At 37.9% G+C, this 21,588-nt stretch overlaps 1 protein-coding gene across 6 annotated transcripts in view; it reads right to left on the reverse strand.

The window, feature by feature from the left end:
• Window positions 1-21,588, reverse strand: part of camta2 (calmodulin binding transcription activator 2) — a 274,044-nt gene that overhangs the window by 156,503 nt on the left and 95,953 nt on the right. For all 6 annotated transcript variants that reach the window (XM_039747208.1, XM_039747207.1, XM_039747206.1 and 3 more), the window contains exon 3: window positions 6,462-6,565. In XM_039747208.1, coding sequence (XP_039603142.1) covers window positions 6,462-6,565 — 104 coding nt within the window. The remainder of the gene's footprint in view (window positions 1-6,461; window positions 6,566-21,588) is intronic.

Below are 21,588 nucleotides of genomic sequence, written 5' to 3' on the forward strand. Positions count from 1 at the left end.
TGAGTTCTGTTCCTATGATTTTGTCAGAACATGCACTGAAAAAGGTCAAGTTGATTGATAATCTGCAAACATACACAATGTATTATTATTTATTTTACCTAGAAACATTTTACACATATGAAGGTCCAGGCCCACCAATCAGGCGTTTGCACTAACAACATAAATTCTCAAAACACATTCTTTTTATACATCTATATAGTATATAGGTTTGCACAAGTTTAAAAAAAAATCAAAATCCAAGTTATAAAAATTAAATGAATAAAAATGACTATTTTGTTTAAATGTAACAGTTTTCCTGGAGAGTAACTCACTGCGACCTTTATTATATGATTTCCTCAGTGATTCTGTACCCAGACTTGGCAAGTTCAGCTCTTCTAATAGTGGGCTCAGTGGCTTAATATCTGCCTTTGTATATATGTGTTTTAACCTACCAATATCTATATATATAATTCACTAAGGCAAGACAACCATGAAAAGCATGTCGGAAGGGGCGTGGATTCACTAAGCCGCCGACAAGTGAGACACCTATGGCACACAGGAAGGAGCCATGTCCACCAACTCCAAGACCATTGGATACGACGACAACTCGCAGGGCCACGCCCACCAACACAGACGCGACGACACAGAAAAAATGTCATCATTTATGTTCGCCTGTTGTAGAGGCCACATGCAGTGCAGGTCAGGTTAATGTCATGTACCTCCGAGTTACGTTGACTGTTCATAGAGGCATGTTTCTCGTGGAGGTGAATTGCCATATGCAGCGTGTGAAACAGTTAAAACTGAGGTTAAAGCACAATGAAGGAATCAGTCTTTAAAAACCAATAAGCCCTGTGCCTCTGTTTCATTACCGTCTCACCTGCTTCACCAATGCAAGCCCTGCAACAGTCGAGACGCTCTGTCAGCAGCTGACCTTCTCTGTGCCTGACCGGTTCACACAGAGGCAGCGCCAAGAGAAAGCCGCGCCAGAGACAGACAGAGGCACACACACAGGCAGCTGGTGGGCGGCTCTCCGTGAGTTTCTCTTGCGAGCGGACACATAACCAGGCAGTGTGTATGCTTCGAGAACAAGGCTGGACGCGGCTTGCGACCGGGCACATGAGCAGGGAGTGTGTATGCGACAGGACCATCTAGGAAAAATCATGTCGCGGATGTGATTCGCTGTATGCAGTGTGTAAAACAGTTTGTTTGTCGCAGATGTGAATCGCTGTATGTGCCGTGTAGAACAGTTTGCGAGGGGTGTCCCTTTGTCTTTCCAGAAGTGTTCAACCATCAATAAATAATTATGCGGCGTTTGTTATGCTGCGGGTTCACTATTGTGTTGTATTTTGCTCTCTCCAGAGTTCCATCTTTTCATTCACTTACTGTTGTATTCTCACACTAACCTGTTTTAGACAACCGTGTCTTTCCAGAAGTGTTTACCATTCAATAAATAATTATGCATGAGATTGAGCGTGCGTAAGCCGTTGAACCCCATTCGGGCTGCAAACCGTGGAATTGCCACTAAGTGCGACTCATATGCTCCCACTGTTTTCGTCCCTACCCTTTGTACACACCCCCTCCCACACGTTGACTGTTAATAGAGGCATGTTTCTCGCGGAGGTGAATCGCCATATGCAGCGTGTAAAACTGTTTGCGAGGGGTATCCCATGGGATCATTAAAACATTCCTTTACAACTGAGGTTAAAACACAATGAAGTGAGCAGTCTTTAAAAAACGAGTTTTTGGTTACGACACACGACCGCGTGCAGCATAGCAAAGTGTTGTACACGCTACATACAGCAATTCGCATCCGCGACAAACATGCGTCTTCTTAGATGCTCCTGCACTTTGTACACACCCCCCTCCCACCTCACTACGCCGCACGGACGATTGTGTGTTGGTTCGTTCCGTGCATTGTTATAATGTTGCTTTTCTTGCTGATTTTTTACATTACCGATTTTGCAAATGTTAAATTTTCTCCCTGTGCTTAAAAATTATTAAAAAAACGGCCTGATTATGCGGCGCACGCCGCGGGTTGGCTAGTCATGAATAATCCTTTAACAATGGTAAAGTGCTTTAATATCTAAATAATAAACCAACAGAGCATTACTGGCATTTAGGTACTTGTCAGCTGCATATAGTGATAGGCTAAGCTAATGGAGGGACATCCTTCAGTTTATATGCTTACAGATATGTTCTAATTTGATTTATTTTATCATTTGTCATTGCAGTGAACAGTATATTAAGGACTGTGTGAGCTTATTTGATTCCGGGTGCTATCTTATGTATTTATGAGTGATATAACCTGTTTTTCTTGGAGCTTGTCACTGAGTAGGATGAAGTAAAAAATGGAAGCTGTTTGTTGAAAATTAAAATAAGTTCAGCTAGAAAGAAAACATTTTGGGTTGTATGTGCTCACTTATATATGCAGATAGAACTAGGTCTTGACCATTATAAACTGAGACCTACCTGTATTCTTGAATATTTTCTTATCACGTAAATGAGTATAGCAAGGAGGCTGACTAAAAATAACTTTCTGAAATATCTCCCTATTCGGTTAACTTTAACTCATCTTATTTAATCCATTCACTTACACTAAAGATTAACTGTAGTTTTGCCCATTAATGCATAATGCAGCTGACAAATCATCCTGAAAGAATTGAATTGCTGGAAACGTAAAAAATCTGCCATAATTAATAAATGGAAGATACAGTATATATAACAACTGGTTAACGTTTGGTAATGTTTGAAATTAATAAACTCCAAAAAATGATAAAGGTTAATATATAACACACAAAAGTTATGCCTTGTTACAGTTATGATACTTACAATAATATTTAAATCAAGCATCATAATATACCAACATGCTAAGAGAAATCATCCAGCTGTACATTAAAAACATTATATTAAATACGATGTGTAGTGTAATATGGTGTCAGCATAGCACTTCTTTTTCTCTCAATGTTTCCAGATTTATTGAAGAATTCATTTAGTATGTCTCAGTGGCTATAGGAAAAAATCAGCCTGAAATTAAGACACACACAAAAATATTTTCTTATTTGTATTCTCTCACTTCAAATTATAAAAGCGAAGTGAAAGATAAAATAGCAACTGTTAAAAAAAAATAAAAAACGCTGAAATGTTTAAAGGATCATCCCCTATGTCAGTATTTTGTGGTACAACCTTTTGTTTTGATTTCAGCCATGTGTCTGTTGGGATACTTCTCTACCAACTTTGTGCAATATTTGCCCACTCTTCTTTAGAGAACTGTTCAAGCTCAGTAAAACTGGATGGTGACTGTTGATGGACTGCAATCTTCAAGTCACTCCACAGATTTTTAATAGGGGTTAAGTCTGGGCTCTGACTGGGCTATGCAAGTACATTCATCTTTTTCTCCTTCAGCCACTGTGTGGTCAACCTTGCTGTGTGCTTCGGGTCATGTTGGAGGGTAAACCTTCTTCCAATTGACAACTTTCTGGCAAAGGGAAGCAGGTTTTCCTCAAGGTTTCCCCCCACCCCCACCCCCCATCAATTTTGACAAGTGCCCTAGTCCCTGCTGCAGAGAAACACCGCCAAAAAAGGATGATACTACTTTCATACTTTACTGCAGGTATGGTGTTCTTTGGACGGTAAGCTGTATTGGCTTTCCACCAGATATACTGTTTGACTATGGTCTCCTCTAACCATAACACCTTTTTCCATTTAGCCTCAGAATCACCAAGAAGAGTTTTGACAAAGCTCAGTCGAAACTTAATGCAGCCTTTCTTGAGGAGGGGCTTTTTTCTTGTAACCCTCTCAAATAAGCCACATTTGTAGAGCATTTGTGATATTGCTGTCACATGCACACAATGACCAAAAATTCTTGTAACTGCTTCAAACAGCTACATGTTTTTTTCAAAGACTATATAACATTTTTACACATCAGTGGAAAACATCCACTACACACCAGAATTTAGTAATTTTATTAGAATGCTAGAAGTTACCTGAAAAACAAGTTTTAGGATCATATATATTAACATTAGCTTCCTTGTACACGGTTTGGTAAATGTCATCCAGACCTAGAGATATATTTGATCTAAGCCTTACTAAGACTGGTAGCACTTCTCTCTGTATAATCATCAAAAGATGTAGTGTTTTGCTAATATTTCATTGGAACTTCTCCTCATGTCTAAGGCACATCTAAATTATGATTTCACTTACTTGTAGCTGTTTAACATTTGGACAATGATTCATTTCTGTTAATGAGTGTAATATACAGTACCTGATAAATTATACTTTCCTACTAGCAGTCCTATGGCACTACTAGAAATGTTCACTGCTGTATCACTAGTTAGTACATATCATTTTGCCACATCAAAATAATAGTATGTACTGGTCATGTGACAACGTCTGATGTCATATGACCTACTATAAAACTATTAAGCAAATAAACTCTACTTAATCTGTCTAGGAAAAATTACTGTAAAATATTGATTAGTCCTGCTTTTTTAATCATAGTCTAAGAGTTTTTATTTTTCAGCTCTGCATCGTAGGTCGGGTTTATACTTCACGCGATGCGACACATGCTCCAGGGGACAATCCTGCTAAGCAAGCATTTTACTGTTTATACTTGCATGTGTACTTTACGTAAATCTGTAGGAATCCACCAGGTGGCACTGCAAGATATTATCACGGTGAGAACAGGTTCAGCTTTTCTGTGCTGTGAATTACCTGGAACAGCCATTAAATTCCAATGACACCTTACCGCATTATCTCTGAAAAGGATGTTTAATGATTAAATCCATCAATCCAGAAATTTGTCCATTCCAGCTAGCATTGGGCACAAGGCAGAAACACTCCCTGGACGAGGCATCAGCTCATCACAAGGTGAATATAAGCACTCACATATACTGGTGTCATTTAATGTCACTTATTCTGCACATCTTTGGAAGGAAATGGGAGCACATTGTGGAAACCCAGCAGGAAAACATATAAACTCCAGGTAGAGAATACCAGCGATGTGACTCCCTGCGAGAGAGCAGTGCTACCGCTCCACCACTACGTCACCCCCATGTGTGTAATTATTAACAGTTTTCACTATTTATACGAAATTAACAATTTATCTGTAAAATGTAACATACATACTTTATTGCATTTCATCATGAAAGTGATATCAAGTATAAATCTTAGGATTCTAAATGTGCAGGGAGTTGGAACATACATTTATCATACATTTAATCATACATTTAATGTGTTCTGTGTGGTGATCTATTGCTGTTTGCCACTGCTGTCAGGTCAGGAGGAAGCCCCAGCAAAAAATGATGGCACAAAAGATGGTATGTTAAACTTTTAAAATGTATTGCGTTATTACGATCGGGAATATGTGACGCTTGAATATAAAAGCACCATGAATGCATCTGTATGTCGACATGTTGCTTCACCACATCGAACCATTCATCAATCATTGAAGCGCACACATCGAACCTACTAGGATCCGTAACTTTTTGCTGGTACTGTAGCTCGTGCACACGTCGCGTTAATTTCCGAGGACCTGCTCAGAGGATGCGTCAAATAAATGCTGGGAACGCGTTCTGAGCGTGAAGTAGAAACGAGCCCTTAGGCGCTTCTTCATTTCCAAATGATCTGCTTTTTGCACATTATATCTTTTTAAGTGTAAATGGCTGTATTTTCAAAGACATTCTCCAACTTCACTATACTGTGACCTATGTATTTTAGAAGGTAACTTATTTTTTCCATTACTTCTCTTTGTCTTCAATGGGGAAAACTTACACTGCCCATTTTCTTCTTGTGGAAATCAAACAAAATGTTTTCCATTTAGAGAAGTCAGTCTCTGTTACAATACAATGCTTACAATGGTTTTATCTTTGAGATATTCTGAAAAGTTAAAAAAGCCACTGATTAACACTCAGTTACTGTTTCGCAAAGCAAACACTTTGAATATTCTAAACTGAACACACTTTCAGAATTTTAAGAAATTACATTTGCTGTAGGCGAGCGCAATAATCAGTTTTATCAGTGTAACCCCAGAAAGAAAAGCATCCTACTCTTGCATTAGAATCTCCAGGCTCATAAGAATGATAAGATAAAGAGATGTTTCTCCACCTGATGGTATCACTTTTACTGTAGATTACCAAAATTTCTACTGATTATTAATATTTGCTACTTCTTTCATTTCAAAACACACTTGCTGGATTTCTACTACACTTCAGTGCCTATTGCAATAATGATTTCTAAAACATGAACCAAAGCTGCATCCATATAATGAATTAAATTTAGTCCAGTTTAAAGTCAATACTTATTTCTAGAATCTAATAAATTTGGAGAAAGGTGATGTAAAGTCAAAATGAGAAACCTAGATAACCTGCAGATCAACAATGAAAATACCACTTTTTAAATATTGCAGTGTGCTTGTGCAAACAATAGTGCTGCTTTTAAACAGTAGAGGTATTCACTTGCACAAGTATTTAAAAAAATATATATACCTCATTGGTGTTCCACCGCAGGCGCTCCTTGGGCAGAAAAGTACATTTTGGTAAACATTCCAGCAGTTTATTCGGCAAGAAAACTTTGACATGGTTGTTATTTTCTAAAAAAAAAACATACAACATATTATTTCAAAAACAAAACTTATTGAAATATATTAAACTTTGATATTTAAACTGTACTTATAATATATATGTACCAGTGTAACAACTAAACACATACAGTATATTAATTGTTTTAGCTAACAATCAGAAAACAAGGATGTGTGTTTAGAAAAAGAGAAAATACATTTTAAAAAACATAAGAAGAAGCTGATATTTGCACAATATCTGTACAGTGAAATCATGTGTGACTTGAATTTATATCCTAGCAACTGTACTGTTTCAGAATGAAACAAAATTTAAGGGGAACAGAACTAGGAAATAATAGTATAAAAAAAACCCTGACAGTGTAAATAAAATTTTAAAACAATATATTTTCTTAGGCTTACTGCTTGTTCAAACATACAAGTGAGGCTAACATGTGGAGAGAGTAGCCCTAACTTGCAACAGCTGAACATCTAGAGCAGCTGATTCCAACATGACAATCACATGCCACTACATTAAAAACGACTGTGTTGCAGACAAACGTGCTGCATGCCAGTCACAGCTGAAGCAACCTTGCGGCCTATAGAGTATGCAGAGCTGCTCAGATGACTGCTTTTGTTCCAAAAACCTTTTAACACTAGAATTACCAGAGCCTACGAAAAAACTCGTAATTCCGTCCCACCTTAAATAGCTTCTTAAATCCCTTCACACCTCTCCGCCAGCGCCTTTGTCTTCTAAATGTGCTGATAAAGAGAAGCTTGGAGCAGCCGGCTATTCCATCCCCCCACCAATTTAGAACGTGCACGAACTTCAGCTTGATTGAGTATCTGGGAGTGAAGTGGAGTTTTAGAGTGGAAATAATAGATCGTTGTTTGGAACACACGCATTTCATGTCTGTTCCATTTCTACAGTAATCTGTGTCAACACATTGTTAAAACAGAAACGTTTTTTATATTCTAGTAGTGGATGACAAAATGTAGGCATAAACTATATAATGTATGAAGCCTGAAGTCCAAATAGCAAAGAAACATTTTCACAAGAATAACACAATTGCGCTTTTATTCAAAAATATAACTGCAGAAACAAAAAGCCGCCTTAACATGCGACATTGACAGCAGTTTATTGTAACTGCCTCCGTGGTTCAATAGACTCAGCCCCCGCTTGGGAATCAAGAGGTCACGAGTTCGATCCTGCCCCCTCCGTTTTGAGAAGTAAACTGCTCTTAGTCTTACTGTTTTAGAATAAAAGCATACATTTGATTTCAGTCTGTAACAGCGGTGCAATTTATGATCCTTGTAAAGGTTAGCTTTTTTTTTTTATTCACTTTTCATTCTCTCAGTCGTGCTCAGAATCAATCCATACAACCCCATCTGACACGGCTGTTTTCACTAAAGACGCGCTATAGCTCTGCAGTGTACCACGATGCATACTAATGCCAAACCCCCCCCCCGGGTTCTGACACACAAACGCTGGCGAAGCTGCCTTCTTCGTATCTCACCGTCACTTGCTTTTCTTTTTTTCAGTTTTATTGAGTGTTCCTGCCAGTCCCGCATGTTGCTGTATGCTGTTTCTTTTGTACTCCAGGACATGCAGAGGAAAGAATGGTAAAGACCAGTAACTTCGGCGCTATATGCAATCATCAGACACTCCCCATCTGCCCGTGTCGCTCAAACACAGGAACATATATTGGTGTAAAAGTATAACAAAAGTGCACTTTTATTCAAGTGCACTTTTTCCATCGCCTTTTCCTGTAAGAAGCAATGTACACACTTCTCTCTATGCTGTGGTTTCTATTACACACCTGAAAGAAAGAGACAATATATGTGAAAATATAATCGCACTAATGCAATATTATTTGAAAACGAACAGCGCCAGATCGGGTGTGAATTTATGCAGGAACTGGAAATTCTCTGATGCGGACCTTCCCCAGGGAAGAAAGTACAGTGTCAGGTGCTCATTCAGTGTAATAGAAACCATAGCACAGAGAGGTGTGTACACGGCAACAAGTACACGTGTCGTAAATGTAGGAAGGACGGTCCTTGGGTGTGTGGGAACTGTTAATATTTGAATGTGATGATTTTATATAGCACGGAATGAAAATCAGCACTTCTTAGCATTGCACCATGCAAGCTGTCGTATCAATCGCCTACTGTAACTTGCTTTCTTTTTCTTCGGTTATACAGGTAGTTTTGAATAAAAGTGCACTTGTTTTGTTTGCAAATGAAGTGTCTGCGTGCACTTTTCGTGGCATTACACGTGTATTTTTTGAGCATGCCCGCTTGAGCAGTAAAAAAGTATTGAAAAGTATAACAAAACAACGGGCAGATGGGGAGTGTCTGATGATTGCATATAGCGCCGAACTTACTGCTCTTTACTATTCTCTCCTCTGCATGCCCTGGAGTACAAAAGAAACAGAATACAGACGCGCTATAGCTCTGCGTTGTACCACGATGCATACTAACGCACCGGTTCTGACACACAGACGCTGGCGAAGCTGCCTTCTTCGTATCTCACCGTCACTTGATTTTCTTTTTATTCAGTTTTATTGAGTGTTCCTGCCAGTCCCGCATGTTGCTGTATGCTGGATATTTTCACATGTATTGTCTCTTTCTTTCAGGTGTGTAATAGAAACCACAGCATAGAGAGAAGTGTGTACATTGCTTCTTACAGGAAAAGGCGATGGAAAAAGTGCACTTGAATAAAAGTGCACTTTTGTTATACTTTTACACCAATATATGTTCCTGTGTTTGAACGACACGGGCAGATGGGGAGTGTCTGATGATTGCATATAGCCGAAGTTACTGGTCTTTACCATTCTTTCCTCTGCATGTCCTGGAGTACAAAAGAAACAGCATACAGCAACATGCGGGACTGGCAGGAACACTCAATAAAACTGAAAAAAAGAAAAGCAAGTGACGGTGAGATACAAAGAAGGCAGCTTCGCCAGCGATTGTGTGTCAGAACCCGGGGGGGTGGTGTTTGGCGTTAGTATGCATCGTGGTACACTGCAGAGCTATAGCGCCTTTAGTGAAAACAGCCGTGTCAGATGGGGTTGTATGGATTGATTCTGAACGCGACTGAGAGAATGAAAAGTGAATAAAAAAAAAAAGCTAACCTTTACAAGGATCATAAATTGCACCAGCTGTTACAGACTGAAATCAAATGTATGCTTTTATTCTAAAACAGTAAGACTAAGAGCAGTTTACTTCTCAAAACGGAGGGGCGCAGGATCGAACTCGTGACCTCTTGATTCCCAAGCGGGGGCTGAGTCTATTAAACCACGGAGGCAGTTACAATAAAGTGCTGTCAATGTCGCATGTTAAGGCGGCTTTTGTTTCTGCAGTTATATTTTGAATAAAAGCAATTGTGTTATTCTTGTGAAAATGTTTCTTTGCTATTTGGACTTCAGGCTTCATACACTATATAGTTTATGCCTACATTTTGTCATCTACTACTAGAATATAAAAAACGTTTCTGTTTTAACAATGTGTTGACACAGATTACTGTAGAAACGGAACAGACATGAAATGCGTGTGTTCCAAACAACGATCTATTATTTCCACTCTAAAACTCCACTTCACTCCCAGATACTCAATCAAGCTGAAGTTCGTGCACGTTCTAAATTGGTGGGGGGATGGAATAGCCGGCTGCTCCAAGCTTCTCTTTATCAGCCCATTTAGAAGACAAAGGACGCTGGCGGAGAGGTGTGAAGGGATTTAAGAAGCAGTTTAAGGTGGGACGGAATTACGAGTTTTTTCGTAGGCTCTGGTAATTCTAGTGTTAAGGATTCCCAATGAATGTTCCATCATGTGACCGTATCAATCACAAGTTTGTGTTTTGGCAAGTCCAATAAATGTCGCTTCTCTTTAAGCACAAAGCTAGCTGTACTGCTACAGTGAAAAAAGTTTGCAACAGAAGTTTTGCAACATGCCTCACCTGGCCAAACAAGCTGACAATTGTTGGAATTTTCAAAGCAGCCCGCAATGCCAAATTGAGCGTGTGCACAAAGCAGCCAACATGACTATCTCCATAAGCTATACCACACGAATCACATTAGCAGCGCTGTAAGTCACAATGGCCAGTTCTTTGTCTTTATGTTCCACTCATCCAATGCCACTGTCAACATGCAAGAGCTCTAGTTCCTCATTTTAAAATGCTTTCTTTATGTCTGAAGAAGTATAATGACATATTTTTAAAAACTGATTAGCGTGACTTCTACATGTAAGCAAATGAAGATATGTGTAACTTGTAGATTTATAGAAAAAAAACGAGTCTTCCCTCTGTATCTTTAATTTTGGCTAATTAAAGATTATTTTAAATGTTCAATAGGGGAATAAATTTGCCTAACAGTTTAGTTGAAGGGTCTCTACATGGAGAGTCATAACACATGATTAGGTTAATAAATAATATTTACTATTTAAGAAGCAATATTTTATTATTTTATAATATTATTTGCAAGATGAAATAGATGTTTAATAAAGAAGATTCTATTGCATTGTATTAAAACAAGGAACCCCTATAACAGGTATGGACTCTTATCTCTAATGTTGGTTAAATTATCATGAATTTGAATGAATGCAGTTTTGTGAGATTTTATTTATTCATTTATTTAAAAAAGAGCAATGATAATTTGTTCCACATCTTCCAAGTACTGATATTAACTCTTCATTACTAGTGAAGTATTTTCATGCTAATGCACGTGTTATGAAGTCCCTATGCAAACACCATTCAAATAAAGTGTTACTGAAATCTGTCACATTAAATCAGTGTTCTCTAAGCATGGTTAAACAATTTCTAAAAAAGCCACCACTTCAAATATATCACTGAACGCTATTTCAATCAAGTAACAATTGATATCGAATTGAGTCAGGGGACTGTGAATTGAAATTGAACTGAATCGGGACATCAGTGCCAATAACCAGTCCTACTTGTTATGTATACTTGCTCTTGTTATTTGCATTTGAACTAGTGTCAGTAAGGCAGGGCAGTAAGCAGCATCTGTAAATAAATAACAGGTGTCATAACAACCAAATAGTTAATAACTAACAAATAAGAGTGATTCCCTAATGAGGGAAAAAAGGTCACAGCTGACTTAAAAGCATTACAGGGGAAGACCCAGCAGTACTTAGGCAGGTGGCCCGATTAGGCACAAGTGGCTGTAGAAGCAGACAAAACAGTAAGAAATTAAGTTTTTCTAGATTGAACATTTCTTAACAGTCAGGAAAAGAGAACAGTAAAGAGGGTGACAGCATAAGGGTTCATTAATATGAAGGAGTACAAACAGTGCCAGTGGAGAGCTTTTAAGTAAGGAATAAGAGAAGCAGAAAGTTATAACAGACAAAGAAAAGTACAGTAATGCCTCGCTATATCGTGCTTAGACGTTCGCGGCTTCACTCTATTGCGGATATTATATGTAAGCATAACTAAATATACGCGGATTTTTAGCTGCTTCGCGGGTTCTGCGGACAATGGGTCTTTTTACTTCCTGTACATGCTTCCTCAGTTGGTTTGCCCAGTTGATTTTTATACAAGGGACGCGATTGGCGGATGGCTGAGAAGCTAACCAATCAGAGCACACAGTTAAGTTCCTGTGTGCTGAATACGATGTTAACCAGGAAGTCTTGTCTCGCTCATTCAGCATCAACATGTTTTGCTGTGTAAAGAGTTAACTTTTGTGTTTATCTTTGTGCATAGTCAAGCCCTTCATTATGGCTCCAAAATGATCTGCTCCTGCTACTGCTTCAGGGGCTGTGCCCAAGCGCCAATGGAAGATGTTAACGATTGCCGAAAAGGTAAACGTTTTGGATTTGTTGAAAGAAGGAAAAAGCTACACCGCTGTAGGACGCCATTACAGCATCAATGAGGCTACGATTCTTTTTATTTAAAAAGTAGGAAAGGAATATAAGATCTACGGCCGCAGTGTTCTTTTAACCAGGGTGCATTGCGAGTTGTGAGTGGATGTAATAAGGCAGAAGTCTGGATGAAATCTGCTTTAGGGATTTGGATTGAAGACTGCCGGAAGAACAACAACGGCGGTGCTACACAGTCGCCTGAAGTGGCTCCTTTAGAAGGGCTGTAACGCTCTCCTTTGTTGTGCAGTAAAATTAAACTCATCGTTATCGGACAAGTCATCGTGTCATTGTTGGTGAGTAACCATAATTAATTTTCTACTTACAGTACTTAGTACATGTACGTACGTTTAGTGTCACTGTACACACATATATTGTATACAATTTTCTTGCATTGTACGGGTTTATTGCTGGTGGGTGGCCTGTCTATCGTAATGGCTGTAACATATGTGATATCGGAGACACTTGATATCTTTAAAATAATATTTAGGTTTTACTGTATATAAACAGTGTGTTTACATACATAATTTCAATGAATCTCGCCTAATATCTAAGAGAATACAAAGGAGTTATGCTGTATAACTGTGCAGGGAATATTTATAAACAGTGTGGGAGAGTTTATAAGGGCTTAAAATATATAAAAATAACCATACAAACATATGGTTTCTACTTCGCGGATTTTCACCTATCGCGGGGGGGTCTGGAACACAACCCCCGCGATCGAGGGGGGATTATTGTAATATTAACCTTAAAGAAGGACAAACAGCTGGCAGTCGAGAGGAAGAATATTCTAGGAGCTGAAGGGGTCAGAAGGCGTAAAATAACTTGCAATTTTTTAACCTAATTTCTTTGGATTTCATTTTCTTCAGTTTTATCATTTAAGGTAAAACATTTAATTTTAATTAAAAAAAAACGTGAAGGCAGTTTTAGCAATCCTAACTCAAATTTTAATAATAAGGCCAGTGCAATTAAAGTCCTGTTGGATGTTGGACTTGTTAGGTGAGAGTTTGGAGGATGCCAGCTGATCCAGCACCTCGACTTCATGGTTGCTGAGCTTGCCCAAATTATGCATATATTTAATAGAAGAAATATCAATATAGTTATGGGAAAGAAAAAGAAAACAAAAAAAAATATCCGAAAAGGACATTACTGCAAATGTATAGTTAACACTAGAATTACCAGAGCCTACGAAAAAACTTGTAGATCCAACCCACCTTAAATCCCATTGTACCTCTCTGTCAACGTCTTTTGTCCTGTAAATGTGCCGATAAAGACAAGCAGCCTGCTATTCCATCTCCCCACCGCCGCAGAAAGTGCACAAAGTTCTCCCAGCTCATGCCTTGATTATCTGGGAGTGAAGTGCTGGAGTTTTAGAGTGGAAATAACGGATAGTTACAGTATATGGAACACATGCATTTCATGTGTGTTCCGTTTCTACAATAATCTGTGTAAACACATTGTTAAAACAGAAACGTTTTTCATATTTTAGTAGTAAATGACAAAATGTTGGCATAAACTATATAATGTGTGAAACCTGAGGTCCAAAAATCAAAGACAACAGCTGCCGTGGCGTAGCAGTAACATTTGCTGACTTGTAATCAAGAGTCCCCTGTTCGATCCCGACTGCCTCCTACATTTGCCATTTTCAGTAGTGAGCTGCTCTTATTGTTAATATTATACAGTACACACATACATTTGGTTTGTGTTTGTAACAGACAGTGTGCATTTAAAGTACTTGTAAAGGTTACCAGGTTTTTTTTTTCACTTTTATTCTCTCAGTCACAATCAGGATACATACTACCACCCTAAGGATCTGACGCTTTTTTTTAGTTTTTATTTGAAACTCGGAATAACTGTGGATGTGAGTGGTGTTTTGAGGCAATGGAACTGGATATTCTCTGATCTGGAGGGATAAAAGTTGACACACAAACGCCGGTGAATCTGCCTGCTTTGTATCTCACCGTCACTTTTTTTTAATTCAATTTTATTTACCAGGACATGATATGACTCATATTCATGTTTTAAATAATGGATCAGTCTTTTTAGCTCATTTCTGCTTCTTTAGGAGAATTAAAGATGTAGAATTGGTAATGTTTTGTCTTGGTAGAGTAATATATTGCTCTACTTTCCCTTTTTGTATTATTGATATGTAGCCTTTGTCAGAATGCCTCAAATCTCACAGACTTACCACTGTTCATAAGGTTTTATAGTATATAACTTCTTCCCACCTTCCCTTTTACATCTATAACCTCAGGCAATTAGGTGTAGTAAAAGACAAGCAGGAGTTAAGTTACAACTTAAACAATGTATTATTGATAATATTCATAAATAATAACAATATGCAAAGTACATTTGAATATTGGCAACCATACAACCTGATAAAATGGTGATGTGTAGTTTCAGGCAACACACACACTTGTTAGTTACTTAAAAATGTCTCTAGTTAAGGCATCATTTGTGGTCAGTTTTCTTCAGAACAGGCCACATGCCTGTCTTAATATGGCTGCCGAGCAGTGCTCTTCATTGTGTTATTCTTGTCAATTCATGGTGTGAGATGCTTCTTCATCAGATGTTAGTAAGAGAGAGAGTGAGGTTAACCAAGCAAATTTTGTAGATTTTCTGTCCAACCCCTAGAGCCAATAGGGCGTTGTGGTACTTAACACTAGAATTACCAGAGCCTACGAGAAAGCTCGTAAATCCGGCCCACCTTAAATCCATTCTCACCTCTCCGTCAGTGTCTTTTGTCCCGTAAATGTGTTGATAAGCAGCGAACAGCCTGGTATCCCATCCCCTGCCCACCACTGCAGTTCATTTCACAAAGAAGTTTCTCAGTGCTCAGTAATTTATCTTCGAGTGAAGTGCTGGAGCTTTTTTAGGGTAAAATAGTACATCATTTGGAATACATACATTTCATGTGTGTTCCGTGTCAACAACAATCTATGTAAAACGTAGTTAACACTGAAACGTTTTTCATATTTTAGTAATAATTGAAAAAATGTAGACATGAAATGTATAAGGTGTGAAGCCTGAAATACAAATATGAAATAAACACTTTCACAAAAGTTACAATAATAACAAAACAAGTGCACTTTTACTCAAGAATCTAACCGAAGAAAAAAGAAAGCAGGTTACGGTAGGTGGTTGATACGAGTGTGGTGCAATGCTAAGAACGGCTGCCTTCCAATCAAGAGGTCGCAGTTTCGATATCAGTTGCTTCCCAAATTTACCATTTTCAGTACTGAGCTGCTTTTATTGTTAATATCATACAATAAAAGCATACATATGATTTGCGTCTGTAAATTTATAGTTAAAGTTAGCATTTTTTTTTTCAGTTTTATTCTCTCACTCACATTCAAGCTCCCACACACCCCCTGGATCTGACTCCATTTTCAGATAAAGACGTGGTATAACAAACAAACTTGTTTTGTTACACCCCCTCTTTATCTGAAAACTGTATTTGAAAATAAAACTGTAATAGTAACAATAATAGCAGCTCACTACACAAAATGGTAAATGTGAGGAGGACCCAGATTTGAACCCGTAACCTCTTGATTATGAGGCAACAGTCCTAACCTCTGCATCAGCCGAGATGTGTCTACTTTATATTGATTGATAGTTGAGCTTCAGTTTTTACATATTGCCAGTAACACATAAATTGAATTTCTTTTTCTTCTTTTATATTCTTGAATAAAAGCACACTTGTTTTGTTATACCTTTTGTGAAAGTGTTTATTGATACTAGCTGAAATACCCGGCATTGCCTAGGAGAAAAAATAAAGGTTTTTTTTTTTAATTGTTTGAGGAAAAATATAATTAAAAAAACACAACATGACAGATTCATTTTTGTTTTGTGGTTTAGTAAGTTTTTACATGCTGAACTTTTGACAACGAAAAACACATCAATTAAATGAATATTATTATTAGGTTGATTTAATTTTATTACTACAACATTGTTACAATAAAAATAATCTATACTAATAAAAGGCAAAGCCCTCACTCACTCACTCACTCACTCACTCACTGACTCATCACTAATTCTCCAACTTCCCGTGTAGGTAGAAGGCTGAAATTTGGCAGGCTTATTCCTTACAGCTTACTTACAAAAGTTGGGCAGGTTTCATTTCGAAATTCTACGCATAAGGGTCATAACTGGAAGCTATTTTTTCCCATATAATGTAATGGAGTCTTGAGTTGGAGATGGCCGCGGGGGAGTTTCGTGTGACATCATCACGCCTCCTACGTAAGTACGTAGAGAACAAGGAAGAACTCCAGCGATGAGCACAAAACGCCATTTCACAATTGAGAAGGCAGAAAAACATTATGAAGCAAATGATGCATACAAGCATATTCATAAGTACAGCTACTGCGGAAACAAAGCACGGCGTGAACCGTAAGTTTATATTAAATTAAGTTCATAGACAGGCTGCCACTAGCGTTTGTAATTTAGTGCCTGCCCATATAAGGCCGTCCATCAGCGGCAATCCAATACAAACACTGCGGTAAATATTCACGTGTGAAGGACTGTGCTTATGCAGAGGAAGATGAGATGGTCAGGGTGGTGTTTGGCACAAACTCATTGAAACTGCGAGAGAAACTTTTAAGTGCGGGTCTTAGCTGACATTACGAGATGGCACCAGTACAGCTGGGAACCTTCGATGCAAGAACACCAAGCGGCTCCGTGAACTGGCGCAGTGCACAGACAAAAGCAACAGTTCCAAAGAGTGCTGAACAAAACCGAATTACACAATTGAGAAGGCAGCAAAAAAATATGAAGCGTCTTATACATACAATCATATTCATAAGTGCAGCTACTGCGGAAACAAAGCACACGGTGGAAAAAGTGAATGTCCTGCTAAAGGAAGACGTAAAAAAAACCGTGCATGCAGTTTGTCACATCACAGATAAAAGGAAGGCGAGCTGTTTATTGATGCAGTAAGGAACTAATCGATGAATGAAACCTCTTATCTTTACAGCGATTGACAAACACGGAATGTAACTTGAACACATCCTACAAATACGAGCCTGATTGAAAGAAATAATGATAATCAAATCCTTGATGACAGCAACATTCAATAACACTCACAAAACAATTACTGTATATTGACAATCATGTTACGTTATTTTTAAAATGTTCCCTTTTCTTTTCATAACTTCTACTTCTCCACTGCGATACGGGTATATATATAAATGTATATATATACCCGATCTACAATACATACTTTAGCATAGACAAGCCACGCTGTGGCTAATTGTAGAGTCTTAAGCCTCTAACGCCGACATTCGAGGTTGATTCCCGAGAGGGATGTACTGACTATGTACGCGCTACCGATTCATTTTACCTTAGCATCTCCTTGGTTTGGGGCGTATGAAAAATATTAGGTTAGCAGAATCATGTTACGTTATTTTTAAAATTTTCCCTTTCTTAGCACAAGCACAGCTGAGAAGCTCGATGCATGTACTCCATAGCGCGTTAAAAATAACGCATTTAATCACACTTTCAATTCCAAGCAAGCGGGAACTTTTGTCAATGCATGATTTCCTGGTACATCCATTACACTGATGCACACATCACAGCTACAAAAATGTTAGAGTCGGAATAAAGCGCGTTCTACGACTGATCATTTCGACTACGAGAAGCCTTGATAAAAGCATGGTTTTGTGCACACTGAAAAGCAAGCAAAATTAGATGCATTACAGAAAGCGGACTTTGTGGCTCTTACTGGGGATCATTGGACTTCCGTGACCGTTAGTAATTCTAAATACATCTAATTACAAAATGTTCAATGATCACACTGTTTTAGCCTAATGTACAAAATAATTTTGGCTAATGTTACTCAGAGTTTAAAGAGTAAGCTGGTCAAATTACCTTTTATGTTTCTGACTTATTTTTTAAGAAGAAAAACTGCACTTTATGGTGAAATTTTGGTTATTATTATTTAAAGACAATACTATTCTGAAAATGTACTTAAAGTACTTAAACTACCACTTTATTTTTAAGTCTGCCCAATTTTAACCAGGGATGATATTTTTGTTTCTGTTTTGAATTCAAATGCAGTTTAAAGCTTTTTTCAGAAATTAAAACAGCTTCAGTTTACAATATTCATGTCCATGTCTATTATTTGATTCTGTAAGCCCACTAAAACCGTTTTAAATAAAAAAAAACATTTGCGATTTGGGGCAAATTCGTGTGCGATTACATACGATTAATCAAGATTAATTCTTACACAGCCTCTAATTAATTGGATTAATTTTTTAATCGAGTCCCACCTAATATATATATATGTAGATATATATATGTAGATTTGTATATATATGTGTATATACAGTATATATGTAGATATGTATATGTTGTATATACAGTATGTATATATATGTATGTGTGTATATATATATATATATGTATATATATATGTGTATATATATATATATATATATGCCAGCAACACTCATGACAATGACAAAACAATTACATTGTCAATCATGTTACGTTATTATTAAAATGTTTCCTTTTCTTTTACTTCTCGCTGCCAATGTAGGTATTTTGCTATATATATATATATATATATATATATATATATATATATATATATATATATATATATATATAGATAGATATGACAACAACACTCATATCAATGACAAAACAATTACATTAACAATCATCTTACATTATTTTTAAAATGTTTGCTTTTCTTTTTCATAACTTCTTTAACACACTACTTCTCCGCTGCGAAGTGCGGGTATTCTGCTAGTCAATGCTAATAAAAGGCAAAGTCCACACTGACACACTCATCACTAATTCTCCAACTTCCCGTGTAGGTAGAAGGCTGAAATTTGGCAGGCTCATTCCTTACAGCTTACTTACAAAAGTTTAGCAGGTTTCATTTCGAAATTCTACGCGTAACACTCATAACAGTTGACAACGTCCGCCATGTTAAACTTTCTTATTTATGGCCCCATCTTCACGAAATTTGGTAGGCAGCTTCCCTGTGCTAACCGAAACCGATGTACGTACTTATTTTGGTGGTATGACGCCACTGTTGGCCACCATATTGAACTTTCCAACGGTCTTTGTTACTTATGGGCCCATCTTCAAGAAATTTGGTACGCGGGTTGCCAACGCTAACTGAATCTGACTTACGTACATATATATGTTCATAGCCTGCAGCTCGGTTGCCTGGCTGGCTGCCTGCCTGCCTATATAAGGCCGTCTGTTGCTCCGGTCTCTTCATTCCCTTCCTTGCTTTGCCACGGTATTCATGTCTCCCTGCTGATAACTGCAGCCTTTTTATTTAATCTACGGCTTTTCCACTGTTTTATTGTTCATTTATTACGATTATAGTTATTGTGTAGGTATTTTAGACTTAGTTTACATTGTTCAGGTACCCATTTCCTTTATCATTCCAACCGTAACCCCATTAAGATGTCTATCGAGGTGATCACCATCAATCAAAGAACTGTCACATACCGAGTGGTTTCCAAGCCCGGAGTTGGCACCTGCCTTTTTCAGTCTCTATGTTGCATATTGCACGGCCATATCAGGCTCACTCTTGATATCCGGAGGAACATTGTGTCTTATGTATTGAATGAATGGGACAGGTTCAAGGTGTGGACTGATGATGGTACAGGAGATAATTATACTACACAGGAGCACTATAAGAGTGAAATGCTTAAGCCCTTCACCTGGTTCTGCATGTGAGTTGATGGCTGCCGCTGAATTGTTCGGTTGTCACTTTCAAGTGTACCAATATGGCCAAATATTTTACACCTTTGGACAACCGCCAATGTCTCTTGAACATCTTAGATTCACAGGTGACAATTTGAGTAGTGGACACTTTGATGTTTATGAATGTTTAAACACTCAAAAGCTGGATGCAAAGTTATCGATGAAACCGGTTGTATGCTTACAACGCTTGACAGATGCCGAATGTCACTTCAACACAACAAGTCCTGCAAATATTAACATAATTCAAACAAACCATGAAACTCAAACCAATTATAACAGCAGCAATCCAAGCTGTGAGAAAACAGTAAAAAGGAGGCGTGTCAGATGTTGTGGTATATTTTCTGATGCAGCTAGACGGAAACAACTTCGTGACGCTGCCGCCAAATACTCGCAGAAAAATCTACAAGTTAATAGACACGCTGTCGCTAAATACTCGCAGGCAAATTCACAAGTTAATAGAGACGCTGCCGCTAAATACTCACAGGCAAATTCACAAGTTAATAGAGCTTCTGTTTCTAGGTACAATCCCAATAATGAAAAGTGGCTCATATGAAAACAACAAGTTTGGCTCAAAAAAGCCGATTGTGGATTTGTGTACAACCCAAACATACATTATGAATCTGACAAAACAGTACACATTGGGAAACTGTGTAACAGCACGAGACTTCAGGTCACATGTCTGCAAAAGAACTTAATTGAGGCAACTATTTTTACTGGCAGTAGCTCAGGGGAGAGAGTTTTTATTCCTCGCATCCCCGTTATACCCTCTGATTTCCTATTTTAATTAAAACGCCTCCAATTTCCAATAAGGCTCTTCTCCGCAATGACAATTAATAAATCTCAGGGACAGACCCTGCAAAAGGTTGGCATTGATTTGAGGCAAGATTGCTTTTCACATGGCCAAATGTACATTGCATGCTCAAGAGTAAGCTCAGCGCACAGCTTGGTCATATTACAACCGGAGGGCCGAACTGACAACGTGGTATACAAAGAGATCCTTAACAAATAATTATTGGCACATTTCCCCTCAGTTTAAAAAGGTTTACTTTTCTTCTTAATAAAAATTTTAAGGCAGTACTTCGCGCTACTGGCTTGGTATTTTGCTAGTGCAAGATAAAAATATAGTTAACAAAAACAAATATCAAATGACAAACACATAATACTATGGATTTTTCATGATAAAACTGTTGGTTGTTTTTACGGAGCACACCAGAAACATTCTGAGTGTCAGCTGGACGATAACATACATACAAGACCGAAAGATTTTAACAAAAACAAACATTAAACGACAAATAATACTACGGATTTTTCATGATAAAACTGTCAGTTGCTTTTGCAGAGCACAATGATAAAACTGTCGGCTGCATTTACAGAACACACCAGAAACTGGATAATAACGTATATACAAATCTGAAAGATTGTTACAGTCTGCTTTATACATACGATTTGGACTTCAGTCATCACAC

This window comes from Polypterus senegalus, chromosome 3, assembly GCF_016835505.1.
Source record: "Polypterus senegalus isolate Bchr_013 chromosome 3, ASM1683550v1, whole genome shotgun sequence".
Lineage (NCBI taxonomy): Eukaryota > Metazoa > Chordata > Cladistia > Polypteriformes > Polypteridae > Polypterus > Polypterus senegalus.